The sequence below is a fragment of the Brachycentrus maculatus genome, unplaced genomic scaffold (assembly GCF_059751285.1).
Source record: "Brachycentrus maculatus isolate JH-2025_06_01 unplaced genomic scaffold, ASM5975128v1 h1tg000334l, whole genome shotgun sequence".
In the NCBI taxonomy this organism is placed as follows: Eukaryota; Metazoa; Arthropoda; class Insecta; order Trichoptera; family Brachycentridae; genus Brachycentrus; species Brachycentrus maculatus.
This window is the reverse complement of record NW_028281083.1, coordinates 882,192-897,429: the sequence shown is the minus strand read 5'-3', so window position 1 is coordinate 897,429 and position 15,238 is coordinate 882,192. Positions and strand designations below refer to the sequence as shown.

Sequence of the window (15,238 nt, the reverse complement as noted above, 5' to 3'; positions counted from 1 at the left end):
AACATTTCTTTTTGTGAATAAAATGAGTGAAGAAAGAACAATAAAACAAATTTATGAGGCGAATGTAGTTGAAATAGGGAAAACTTGGCATGATCAAGTATCTCAAAAACATGGGCGTGGTTAGTTTAGGAGTCGGAGTAATCGGCAGATTTTTTTAGAGGTGAAGATAATTTTTTTTTAGAAGTGAATCAATAAATAATTTTTGATTTGGCGTTTGATTTGTAGAACTCCATTTTAATTTATGTATTAATTTTAAATCAAACACAGATTTTTTGAGTCTACTAAGCTGTATTTTATTAGGGCGTTATCAAACGAATGTCGACATTCGTTTGATAACGCCCTAACAAGGCGAAACAATTGTTACAATATAATTTTAATGTGTTTTTGTTAATAAAATACAACATAGTAGACTCAAAAAATCTGTGTTTGATTTAAAATTAATACATGAAGTGAAGATTGTTTGCAAAAACAAAGATATGTAGCATAATATTCCATCTGCCTACCCCTGCGTAGAAGTTATTAATATGTGAAAATAAACTGAGACCGATAATGCCTCTCACACCTCCGATCTCCTTTCATTAGTCAGGTTAGTTAATTAGTTTTAAAGTCTTTGAGGGAACAAACGATTGTTTTAATAAAGATAAAATTGAATGGCCTTCGCTTATTGTCTGAGTCCGTCATAAATTTTTGAAAGGGCCGGTCCGAATCGCCGATAATTCGCGCCACTTAGCAACACCGTGCGGCGATTACGGGGTTGCTGTGTAAGGGGATTAATTTCACCTCCTCCGCCCCCCCCTTCGAGTCCTGGAATCCTGATACATCCACCCTCCCTGAGGAACAATTGGGGTGATTACCGGAATCATCTGATCGCCCTTCCTCGAGCTCACTAAAGACATTGACTGTAGTAATTTGTCGCACGTGTTTTCACAGTGTGACACTAAAAGCGTCAACATATTTATGACTTTATTTATCTATTAAACGTTAAATCGAACACTGATTTTTTTGCCTACCAAGTTGTGTTTTTTTGCTAAAAAACACATAAAAATCAATTTTGTGATGATTGTTTCGCGTAGTTCGCATTGTTGTTCAGACGAATGTCATGACATTCGTCTGAAAATGCTATAACTAGGAAAAACAATTGACACATAAGTTATTTTTATGTGTTTTTAAACAACAAAATACAACTTAGTATACTCAAAAAGTCACTGTTTGATTTATATTTAATTCATAAATTAAAATGGAGTTTTACAAATTTACGCCAAATCTATAAATATTTTATTTCTTACGTATTGTTACTGCAGTCAGTTGGTTTAATTCCATTTGTAATTTTTTGCGAAGATTATTGGATCGAGTTCCACATTATTTTTATATAATATATGTATACAATGATATATAATGTGACGCATTTTGTCTTATCAAGCCATTATCAAACTGACTAAAATATTTGCAAAATGTCCTTACATACTAACATTGTATATATTGATTATTTACTATCATTGTGCATATTAAAATAAAAGTGGAATTCGATCCAAAATTCTTGTGTTTTTTTTGGATACATTGTCCAGCTCTAAATTAAAAAGAAAGAACTTAATGAAACAGTTCGTATTATGTATTATTAACCTCGCATGTTGAATTACATTTAGGTTATCGACATTACAAATCATTCCCATGAAGTGTTGGATTCAAATAACGAGTCATCGAACTAACGGGTCTGGTTTTTTTTAAATAACGTACAATATTATGATAAAATGATTATCTACAATTAATTAAAAATTAAGAAAATACAATATTGTTTTAGAAAATTAATATGAATCAGTTCATTTAAATACTAACTTATAATTACTTTATAAGGTCTATAAATATTGTTTTGGTTTTAATTATAACTTCATTGTTACTCACAGATTTATTTTTAGCACCTTATTTTAAGCCGAGTTTTAACAAAACATCTATCCACTCAATAACATAATCCGCTTATTCAAATTTGTGGACAAAATAATACGATTTTCCGTATTATATTTATACAGGGAGTTACAAAAAACACTGTATGTAGATCAGAAAAATATAAATAAATCTAAAAATTCATGATTTTTTATGTCATGTGTTTCTCGTCATGAAATATTTTATTTAATCGATTCATTTGAAAAAAAATGTGTGTCAAATAAACTGAAATGATTAAAAAACCCATTACTTATTTGGTAAATCATCATAATTGGTTGAAAGATGATAATGATAATGAATTTTAAATGAGAGCATTTTAAAGTTTAAAAAAACATTAACAACTAAAACGGTGAGAAGTTATGTTTTTTGTTTTTCGTTTGTTTTTTAATAGCAAAAGAACAGGAATACATGCATATCTTGTAAGTAATAAAAAAGTCGTGAACAATAATTTATCAAAATATTGTAATAAATCTATTAATAATAATATTTTTTAGTTTTCACCGAATACGGATATACACATACGAGAATATATATTATTTTTACTGTTATTCTTTTTTAGGAAAAATATGCAAAAGTATGTACTTTCAAGTACAAATTTTCAAATTGATCTATGATTATTAAAAATACGTGCAACATAGAACTTAATTAAAAAATATATTTACATGTATTAATTATTTTGTCAATTTTTCTTATTCAATTGCTTGAAAATAATGTCTCACCTATAACTGAATCAAGAGCATTTATGTTTATGATGAGAATTTTCTTAATAAAATCAAACCTTCGTTTGCTGGTACTTAATATTTGATATCAACATTTCTTGTACAATATTCTAACTCGATTTTGTTATTCTTATAAAATTTGATCGGGTGAATATTGAATGTGTGGTCTACCCAAGTTCAGTGATTCGATTGGAATCTTGGGAAATATTGGGTTCATTGTGTGGAGCCGCCATAGCCTCAAAGTTAACTCCGTTTGATACCATGTTTTTTTTACTACACTCTGTATATTTTGAATGTTTGTGGGTTCACAAACAGTAAAAAAGTGAAACTTTATCGGTGTATGGGAACCATTCATAGCCTCCCACGAGTGGCTACTAACAGTACCTTAGCCCAAACATTTATTTTCACCCACGCGATACTTCACTACGAACTTTTTTCCCTTCTTTTAGTTGCTTAAGGTAAATATCCTAACATCGTGCTTGTACAGATAAAAAAGTAAACTTTTGCTCCACTAATTTAGTCATAGAATTTACAATAGCACAAAAACCCTAATGTCATCATATTATAAAAATCTGATCTTTTTGAGTTGCTTACGTAATTTTAGCTAGCTCTTTAGATAATACTTTTATCCATTACATGTATATGTCCATTTGGAAAAATTTCACTTGGCGCAATATCAATATATCCGTGATTAAAAAGATTGCGCGATAAATACCTTTTATTCTAGCTTTTGTGTATTTCATGAATATATAAGATAAGGAATACTTTTTTTGTAATTTAAACCTGCATACAAATAAAATATTTTATAACAGAGAAAAGAAAAAGTGAATTATAAGATAAAGTAATGACTCGTGAACAATAAGAAAAGTAGAAATTATGATATTATTCATTTCATTTCAAGGAATAACCCGCAAAACCTCTCATTTTTGAGGCTTGTCTGCAGGTAGGATAGTAAGGATAGGGATGATTAATGTGAAAAATGCATCACAAATACCCATACCAACTGAAAATAATTTTTGGATTTTTTTAAAAAAAAGAGGAATATTTGTGATTTTATTATTTACACAAATATTTCTATTATATTATTATATTTATATATACTATATTTCTGTGAGCCTAAGCGGCTCATTATTAGAAATAGGTATCAAATTGTGGTAGAGTGAGTTCGAACCGAGGAACTCTGATTTAAGAGTCCGCGACACTAACCACGGGACCAAAACCCGACAATTTATTTTGCCATTGGCGGGAATCGAACCCGCGACGCCATTTTCGCAGTCGAGCGTCTACCCAACTACGCCACGACACCTACCATTGATTTGGCATGAGTTTTATGGAATATGATGATGATGATTTAAATGTAAAAACAGTTTTTATTTTCACCTGTTGATGAGATCATCTAAAGTTCTCTAAACTAGTCATGTGTACATAAATAAACCCATAAAGTGGTCTTATATTATATAAAACTGTTTTATTTTTAAAGTTTATGATTATGTTTTAAGATCTATTATAGTACCCAAGATTTCGTTAGTCAACACTGTTGGTGCATTACATGTGTACATAAGGCTTTACGAAAGGTACTCACATGGTAATTATCACATTAATTTGCAGTTACTTATCTACACGAACTGCGCATTACGTCAGGTACTTTGCTCATAACGCACATACTATAAAATATGTAAATTTAATAAATTAGAGGCTGAGACCGAATAACCCGGTTTGAAATAGGCTGAAAAAACTAATTTTTAATTAATGTTTTACTTAATAAATACCACTTTTCCTTAAAATCTACTGAAACACGTGTTTCGATGCATTCCGCATCATTTTCAAACACCGTATGTACATACGGTGTTTGAAAATGATGCGGAATGCATCGAAACACATGTTACAGTAGATTTTAAGAAATAGTGGTATTTACTAAGTAAAACATTCATTAAAAATGGATAGATTTTACCACAAAGTGACTGCCGAATCAATTAATGAAATGAAAAAACTAAGTTTCAAACTAATTAACTCACTAACCATCACGCCGCTTCTCTGCAGTGGTAGGTACAGAGCATAGAATGCTACACAAATCTGTAAAAAATGTTCGCCTCTTCCACATTCATTTATGTCTTAATGCCGATTATTCCTAACTTGACCACTTTGTCCAATTCACTACGTTACTATTACGTTAAAAAAATATGTTTTTCCCTATCACAAGTAAAAACACAAGTCACAGGTGTGCAAAAAACACAAAACAAACGCGTATTCGAATGCAACATTGTGTAAAAATTTCAAAGCAATCGATCAATAACTTTAGGAGGTTTATGATTTTAAATTAACAAATATTTTTATTTGTTTACACAGATAATATATTATAGATTTTCATAATATAAATGCCAATTTCCCGAGTGAGTAAAGAATGGCAATTTTCCAATGAAGTGCATGTGGTTGGAAAAAGAGCAGAGGAAGACCGAGAAAAAAATTGGCATGATCAAATATATCGAATACTTGAATGTGGCCAGGTCAGTAGTCGAAATAATCAGCGGGTATATGGAGATGCATGAATGTGGACGAGGCCAAGAAAGTTTACAAAGCCAAAGTGATGTAGCGTTCTATTTTCTTTGCCTATCTCTACGGGGAAGCGGCGTGATAGTTAGTTAGTTAAAAGCCAATTTAATAAAAAAATAAATAAAATAAACTTTTTATCAAATATTTATTTTTACTCGTTTTGGAATGACCCGTATTTATGCTGTTGAAGTTTAATAAAATATGAACCTTCTCGTACTTTTATGTTTGATTTCCACATTTCTAAGACCCTATTAAAACCAATATTTGTTCAATGGAATAACACTTACAGGTAAAAACCTTCGATCAAGGCCGTTGGCCTTTTGAATGTACAATTCGGTGGAATTCTACCTTTGAAACCAGAAACGCTTTAATCGTTTCTGATGTCATTTAAACGAATGCTAAATATGTACATATATTCCAATACTGTTGCTTGAAAGACACATAAATTGAAAACCATGCATGACGTAATGATCACTAATTTGATACGAAGGCCGATCGATTGTCCAGATTACTTGGTCTTATTACAAAATAAGTAGCAGAAAGACATCTTTGTATTAAAGTTAGTATTTAGTATTTCTCTGCGTTTCATTTTGACAGAATATTTTATTAAAATATCAACATTTCGGCAATACGAGTAGATTAACTATAATATAACTATCAAAATTCTTATTTTGTCGATTCCCTGAGATGTATTAAATGTGCTTAAAAATTATTTTATATGTTTATAGCAATCGTTTGCACATTTTCATTAATATTAAAACAATTTTTTTATAAAAAATATATTGAAGAAGATGTCGTGAATGATAATTAAGTGAAAATTGTTGAAAATAATTAAAAATATTAATAATAACTAGACTCTCTTTATAAGTTTTTGAATTATGGTAAGCTTTCACTGAAAGCTTAACAAAATTTGTTACTCATTAATAAAATATTCCGGAATATTTTACGTGACAATAGGGATATTGGATTAAGAGGATCATCAAAAGTCAATGATTAAAACATAGCTTTTGTTATAAACACATTTTTATTTACACATTGATATTGAAGTATGGTACTGACGTTATGAAGTACAAAAAAAATACATTATCACACGCCCTTAAGATCGACCTTGTAGTGTTAGACCAAACGTTGATAAAAGTAAGTAAAAACTAGCACATTAGCCCATTTTTTATTTATTTATTTATTGCGAATATATTTGTTTTGTAGAATCAATTTAAACATCATTAATCTACAGCTGTATTAGCTTCATTTTTGTTTTAACTCATTTTACGAGATTTTCAGGTTTATAATTTGCATCGTCGTTATGAAAGAATATGTTGAAATAAAACAATGGATAGTTTCCATTACGTCATGAAAATATTGCATGACAGAAATACGAGTATATTATCTGTTCCCAAATAAAGTGCATCTATTTGCAATCTTAATTTCTAAAAGGAAACTTGGATCGCTGTTCTGTTTTCATTACTAACCAAAGTGCCGTTGTAGCCTTGAATATAATAATGCTTCGCTGTTTGGTTGTCTAAACTACAGTTGTGCATAATAATACTCTTTATTAAGCGATTGTCGCATCACTTTTATTGCATACGAGTTGTGATAAAGATAATTGAATAATTCTTAAGCAAACATGTTTTATTGATTTAATATTCACGCGATACAACGGGAAAAAATTAGGACAATGATTTAAAAAAAATAGATCTAAATATTTCATAATTTTGATGTTACCAAGAGTTCTATAACGATGAAATAATAGCATTGAAATCGATAGATATATGGTACACGTACCATAATGTAAAACTTGACTTCACCATGCAAAATATGAAAATATTTTTAATTACCAATAATTTGTATGAGATGATCAACCATCGTAGATTAGAGAGAACTAACATATAATATTTTATTTAAAGTATATATAAAGTAAAAATAAAATAAAATAAAATTTAATAGAAAAAAGTAGGAGACGATATCCATCACTTTCTCCTCCTAAGGAAGATCCGTTATCTGTCATTTCACAAATTATACGGGCAGTAAGAAGTTACTAATGGTATACGTAATTAGTGAGTGATCTATTATCTTCAATAATTTAAAAATAAAACTAAAGTGTCTGTATGGTTATTTAATCTATACGTAAAACATATATTAATTGTCTATTAAAAATAATAAAAATTAATTTCATTGAATTTATTTGATATCTTATAATACGAGTAGATGATTAATTTCGAGAACTAACGTTGTTCTCATCAACGGATGATAAAAAAATACTGAACAGGTGTATTATGTTGTATGTGTATAATCTGTTGATAAGAACATCTCTAGTTCTCGAAACTAGTCGTGTTTACTTTGAAAAAAATAATTACTTATAAACACTTATTCATTGCGCAAAGGTCAATGCATTGTACCAATAAGACGTTATTTTTTCTTTAGTTACTGGGTGACCTTTAGTTGCATGCAGATAATACACAGATAAATTAAATCATTGTATTTTTTAAAAAATATTTAAATTAAATCGAAATAAATCTATATTTCTTCAATACCTTATTCGCACCCCAATGATGCATAGGGCACTGCATAATATAATCAGAGTGTTATCTTGATCGTTAACACATGAAAGAAAGGTGATCAGCCCTCCGCAGGTACCAGTCCAGGGTAATATTAAATAAATATTAGAGTGAAAAAAATACTTTTATTTATTTGACTCTCCCCCCTGGGAAACGAACCCGGGATCTTAAGAACAATAGCGAGCATGCCAAGTATTACACTATGGAGGCGTTGGATCTATATTTACCTGAATTTTATGATGTCTCCTTGCGAGACCTATAACTTTCATTCCATTGTCAGCCAACGCTAATGCAGTAGAAGCTCCAATACCAGTACTAGCTCCAGTTACTACTGCAACCTTTCCTTCCCATCGATGCATCCCTGATGACATCAGTGGAATATACTCCCAACACTTAATAACAAACCCACGATTTGTATGTAAATGCACTCCAAACAAATACACTAATAACGATAGAAATACTCTCACTTATACCGGTAATCTGTGTTTATCACTTTTCTAATGCACGTCTATTAAATTAATATTTTCTTCACTTTTTAAAATAATATTTTAAATATTTATACTAAAACTTCAAATATCATAGCGACGCATAAACGTTGATCCGCTGCGCTTCTTACGTAGGAACTGAATCACCGAACGAAACCCGAAACACCTTTTCCTGAAGCTATTTTCTGAATTCGACTGCATAAATTAAACGATTCGGTAGTGGGTGTCTATTCGAGAGTTAATCGCTAAATTGAAGTTTGAAAAATAATAATAAGCAAAAACCAAAAATGCATGGAAATCAAACTGTTTTTTTTTTTGTTGTAAAAACAGAAGTGATTATTTTTAAAAATTACATGTTAGATACAACAGAAAATGAATTAAATACTATTTATTTTTATTAAAATAAAAGTTATCATTTTGTGTATGATTCGTTTGTGCCTAATACAAAAAGTTATTTTTAAACATGCAATATTTTAATTGGTATATTTAAGATGCATGATGGTCCCGTGGTTAATGTTATGGACTCTAAGCAGAGGCTAATCTCCGAGTACGATCTCCACTTTGCCAATATTTTACTCCTGTTTCAAGCATATCCCACATGAAAATGAATTTGTTTGTGTAAACTCACAAGAAATAATTAGTTTTTTTATGTCTAATTCTTATTCTATATTTTGATTGTTAAATTCAGGAAAAAAGGCAGTAAGCTTAGCGCTTCAGGTGCCAGTTCAGGGTAATATAAAAAATTAGTAGAGTGAAAAACTACTTATATTTATTTTGACCAACCTGAAAATTGAATTTGGGACCTCCAGCATGGTAACCAAGCGCTTTGACTACTTAAATATGGAGGAAAAATAAGATATCTAATATTTTATTGTAACAGCGTTAAATTTAATATAAGGTACATATAAAGATACTAGTTTAAGAAAAGAGTTCTTTTCTTTTTAATAACCTAAAAGTACGTATGCGATTATAACACTGGATCATTTTAGATTTTCCTTAAAAAGAATTCGTAACATTAAAATTATACCAACGTTTATTAATAAACTGTTCGAAACCATTTATTTCGTCATTTGATTGATGATACATTTAAAAAAAAATGAGTTCCAGATTAGGAGCCCATGTTCTGTTTATTCTCCTACCCGTTCAGTATTTGCTCTATCAGCGCACAGGATGGTTTGCAGTTATTACCGAATAACCTACTTTCCGGATTTATTTACGATTTTTCGAGAGTTCAAATCTCTTTCTTACGTCAGCTCAAAAAACTCAAGATTTATTTATAGCAATTGCATCTGTGCGATATAATGAGAACGAGCTTGAATGTACCGTTCGCCCACGAAAATATAGCAGTCTAATGAAAAATATTTTGTTCATATGTTTACATACATATGTGTTGATGATAATCAGGAAAACCGTTTTTAAATTATGTAAACTGTTTGGTTAGAAGATACTCATTGTCACCAATAAACCCGACGTTGTACTTGAAATATTTTCAAAACATACATGTTTTCCTAAAACATATTGATGTGATATGTTTGTCACATTAGTAGTACACAGTGCAATGATTTATAATATTGTGTTTATTATTTTGAGGACTTAATTTTGAAGCGGAAGGCTGATCACTTTTCCTTCATGTGTTTACGATTAAAATAACACTGCGATTATATGATTCAGTGCCCTATGCACCAATTGGGTTATAGATAAGTGTGTTTTATTCTTAAAAAATACATAAATATTAACATTCGTTTGAAAATGCCATAATTAGGCGAAACATTTGTCACAATATTAATCTTTATGTGTTTTTTAACAATAAAATACAACTCAGTAGACTCAAAAAATCTGTGCTTGATTTAACAATCAATACATAAATTAAAATGGCGTTCTACAAATTATACGCCAAAGCAATAAATAAACTGAAGAATTTTGATGACCAGTATTTTAAAAATACTGTCTAACTCTTTATTTCGGTCAGATAATAAAAGGTTGTAGGTAATATATCATACGAGTACGGATATGCAACTGAGAGTGCTGTGTAGCCTTTGAGAGATTATCGTTTTACCTTTTTATGTTCTTCCATCATTCCTTTCCCGTATTGTAGTATTATCTTTCACCCTGAGCTCCTTCACTTACGTCATGGGTATCCTTTCACATAAATTCCATTCCTTTAGTCATATGGAGTGTTTGACGGATAACCCAGTCCTCATATAGTTATTGATCCAGTTAAAACCACATCGGTCCTATACGGGGTCCTTTGCATGGTTGAGTAGGGGTTTATTGTAATATTTTATAATCTTATAATTTTAATAAAATATTTCAGATGGTAAACTATTCAAGTAAATTAGATATTTAAAAAACTTGATATTTTAACATAGTCTTTAGCCTGACTTGATTTTAATAAAATATTTCAAATTACAAAAAAAAAAAAATTGCTCTAACTAACCAACTAACCATCACGCAGCTTCCCCGCAGGGGTAGGCAGAGAGAATAGAACGCCACACCACTCTGTCTTTGCAAACATTCTTCGCCTCTTCCACGTTCATGCATTTCTTCATACATACCCGACGATACTAACCTGACTTCCTTCAAGTATTTAGCATACTTGATCGTGCCAAGTTTTTCTCGGTCTTCTTCTGCTCCTTTTTCCAATTACATGCGCTTCATAAAAAAATCCGTTCTTTCCTCAAAAATCGCCTCAAAATTTTGTTTTTTTTTTGTTTTCGATGTATGATAGATGTTCGAATAGTGAAATAATGAAGGAATGCAAAGCTGAGATAAGCATTATCGATAAAATTAAGAAATGTGTGTTGAGATGGTTTGGATATGTGGAACGAACGAGTGAGGAAAGAACGGTTAAACAAATTTAAATTAACTCCAAAAAACATCATATTTTATTTTTAAAACAGCATAGTCTGACTTTATTTTTGCACCTTAACGTATTGTGTGAGTTGAATGACTTCAAATTTACATTCATAAGAGTAAACTAACGCAATATTTTTTCATGACATCATCGACGCTGTGAAAGGCTTGTATGTTGAGAGACCTGGAATTCAAATTTGACCAGGCACTTGTAATAATTTATTATTATATTTAGAAAGTGACGCAATGGTGAGAATTCTTTATTAAAATTTACAGGCGTCACACGTACGAATTGATTTATTTGAATTGTTTATTTTAAAGAAATTCCAATGTTTATATTTGCAATTTCTATTAAATTTTTATTTCTATTTGAAGCACTAACTTTGTGATTTTCCATTTTATAATTAAAATGTAACTTTGTTTTAAAATCACAATAAATATTTTATTATAACTTAATTATAATGTCTACCGGTTTTGAAGCTAACGGCTTTTTAAGTCATGATAAAGAAACGTTACATTTTAATAATATTTTAATTATCTATTAAATTAAGTATTTTTTAATTATCACAGATTTGAAAGTAAATTTGATTTGGCATTTTATTTAGTAAAATATCGTAATGTGCGTTTTTTAAAAGATTGAAAAGGGGGCATTATCTTGATCCATAATTACTTAATGGTAATGTCCTAAACACTGATTAATGGTCCATTACCAAAAGATCATTTAATTAGGAACAAATGAATTTTTTCAACCTTATTAAAAATTCTAGGAATTTAAGGATCCTAGGTATTATGTATTCATAACTTTAGTATGAATGAATAAAATCATCTTTTATTCCAAAAGCTATGGCAATTTATATGGCGAATGTTTAAAAATATGTTAACATAATACATTCAGCTTTTTTTTAAATAATAAAATAATGTTTTATTTTATTTATTACTTTTCACTAAAATTCAGCAAAATTCAAAATTTAATATTTATTTAGTTATATTAAAAAACGTCTCGATAGTTGAGTGGTTATCGCGTTTGGCTATTATGCTGAAGGTTCTTGGGTCTATTCCCAGAGAGGTTAAAATAATATTAGTCTGTTTTCACTCTTATATTTATTCAATATCACCCAGACTAGTACTTGAAGCGTACTCGTATGACCGGTCACCTTGCCTTCATATGAATAACAATCAACTTAGCATTTCATCTGATTAAATGCTCTTTGCACATTAGATGCAGATGGCGTCAAAAAGAAGAATATCAACACTATTATGGTGATAACGTTTTATTTTTCGTTTATTTTTACTTTCTTGAGTAATACATCCGTCGAATGAGAAATATGCATAGTTTGTCCGAATGTAAAAATATCACTCAATTACATATACAAATCCATCCAAAAATAGCATTAATCGGACTTAAAGCTCGCTTACTGAAGTAATCTCATTCATTCGGGAAATATTGACGTCATCGACTATAAGCCGTCTTTAGATGAACATACTATAAACACAATATTAATATGAGTATTGTAAGATAATGAGCCAAGGCGAGAATAATCTCGTTGACTTATGTATTTTACGAAAATCAGTTCGTCTGTACTAAAAATAATTTCGTATGCTTTTACGCAAAAAAGTATCCATTCTCTACATATTGGTAGATTGAATAATTAGAATCATTATCCATAACCATAATAAAGGATTTCAAATTTGCTTAAAAAAATAATAAAGCTTAAATAAATATTAAATGGAAAAGTATAAAATATGTGAGTAGTCCACATGCAAACCACGGGGCGAGTGTTTTTGCCTAGAATTTTCATTCATGAATTACATAAAATTATAGTAACTTAAAACATAAAGAGTAAATCCACTCACGAGTAGGCATAGGCTATGAAACTTATAAAGTTGAAGCCTGAGTAGGGACATGATAAACGGTGTTGCATAAGCCGTAGCTAGATTTCAGAGTCACTTGGACGTTAGGTAATTCTAAAAAAAACTTGCAAACCATGTAATGTTAATTTTTTTTTTAAATCCCTCCAATCGTTAGAAAATTTATAATATTAACGTCGATATTTAACATAATCTGCCAAAACTCGTTAAGCAAGGAATAAAATGGAATAGAAAAATCAATACTTTTGTAAAACACGCTATGCCGATCGACATTTTACTTTCTAAAATCTCTCAAAAGAACTCAAATCCGTAGAAGATTTTATATCCTACCGGTTGCCGCCACTGGCTTAAAAACTTAATTTTTTTAAACATAAAGTGGTTTGCCAGTGAATTACTCATGTGACCCTTCGATTTATCAAGCACACATTTTATTGAGATATATATTTTTTTAATTCAGAAAAAATAGTTTTTTTTTCCCATTTACTGGTTGAAGTTATCGCTTTATTCAGTATGTAATACTTACTACTCTACCAATAACTTAAAATTCGAAAAGTTGTATATATTTTGCCTACCTGGCTATAGGGCTAGAGAATTAAATAGGGTTAGCAGGAGAGGTAGGTAGTAAGGTAAGCTAGGTACTAGTTGCGTTTTTATATGTCACGCGGGTAAGTTAGGATAGGCACTGCTTTTCTACTTATTTAGAATGCACGCCCCTGAATATACATATATATTAATTCATAGTTAATAAGTTAGCAGTTAAATTTAAAAGTTGATAACGGAAATGTGTGCCCATGACGTTAGTGTCATTTAAAAAGAAAATATAAGTGATCTTAATCAAACAAATTAGTATGATCATTGATAAGACATGAATGTCGACAAAGTTTTTAAATTATTGTTTTTTTCATGTTTTGTTTATTTTTTTAAACTCTAAATATTCATAAAAATTTAAATGTAAATATTTTTAAACATGTTTTAAAAATAGGTATTTACTATGTGTAAACAGAAGCAAGGTCTATTGTAAGCATTTGTACTATATATGTAGGTACCATAAAGTACATAATACTAGTTTGTACTTAAGCATGTGTGTTACGAATATTTAAATTTAATAGCATATGACCTTTACTATTAATAATGTACGACAACCATATTCAAACGCATGTCTCAACATCCATACATCACCATATCGTTGTTTTATTTATGTGACATAAATAAAAATTCTGATATTTGTTGTAAACGTTTTAAAAAATATAGTTTAAGTGGTTTTAAATTGAATACTGCAAATATAATAATAAAGGAATCTTAACGTTGACATATATTAAATTAAAGGCTTATTTAGAATTTTTAAAGGTCCATATTTATTTTATTAGTACAGCTTTAATTCTTCTAACCCTTATCCGCACCCAATGGTGCATAGGGTACTGCAACGTATAAACGCAGTGTTATCTTGATCATTACTTTAAAGGCAAGGCAATCACTCCTGCGTTTCAGGGACCAGTCCAGGTTAATATTAAATAAATATTATAGTTTAAAATTACTTATATTTACTATCACACCCCCCTCTGCAAATCGAACCCGGGACCATTACACCACGGAGGCGGACAGCTTTAAATACGATATTTAAACTCGATTTAAAATATCAATAAAAGGAAAACAAATGTTAAATATTTAAAAAAATATGCCATACAAATATTTGATGAAGTGAAGCACAATTTGTATTTCTTAATCATAAACATTTTTACAACTTCACAAAATGTTTTTAAAAAAAAACTAAAATTAATTTAGAAAATTCAAAAATAATGATGGTTGGTTGATGTTTTCATTATTTATTTGTATGTTTTTACCAAATAGATTTTTTTTAAGCAAAAGTTTTTCTTGAATAGGCAATTCGTTGTTTTATTGTGTCATTATTTTTTATGTTGCCATCACGGGCACTTTCGCTCTGTCTAAATTCATAAAGTTTATTTTAGATCTAAACAAAAAATGTTCAAAATGTCTCCTTGGACAATCATAAAGAAGGGAACCCAAGTAGGTACTGTGTGAGTTTGTACATTACCGGACCATCATAATAGACGAACATGAAATGAAGATTTAAAAAACATATAAGACTCACCCCAACCTAGACTCCATACCAAAGAATACATATTTTTTTTTTAAATTTACTTTGTTTATAAAAAAATAATAATTTTAAAACGAACTCCCTCTCTAAACACAAGTTTTTAGAGAGATAGAAACGTTATATTTGAAATATTTTGCGTATTTACCAACTATT

The 15,238-nt window shown here is 29.7% G+C and overlaps 2 protein-coding genes across 2 annotated transcripts in view; one reads left to right on the top strand and one right to left on the bottom strand.

The window, feature by feature from the left end:
- The window catches only part of Hs3st-A (Heparan sulfate 3-O sulfotransferase-A), a 99,248-nt gene that overhangs the window by 12,769 nt on the left and 71,241 nt on the right, over nt 1–15,238 (top strand). The gene's annotated exons all lie outside the window — the stretch shown is intronic.
- The window catches only part of LOC148304107 (uncharacterized), a 35,378-nt gene that overhangs the window by 12,087 nt on the left and 8,053 nt on the right, over nt 1–15,238 (bottom strand). Inside the window, exon 7 of the mRNA XM_088268884.1 lies at nt 7,990–8,228. Coding sequence (XP_088125010.1) covers nt 7,990–8,228 — 239 coding nt within the window. The remainder of the gene's footprint in view (nt 1–7,989; nt 8,229–15,238) is intronic.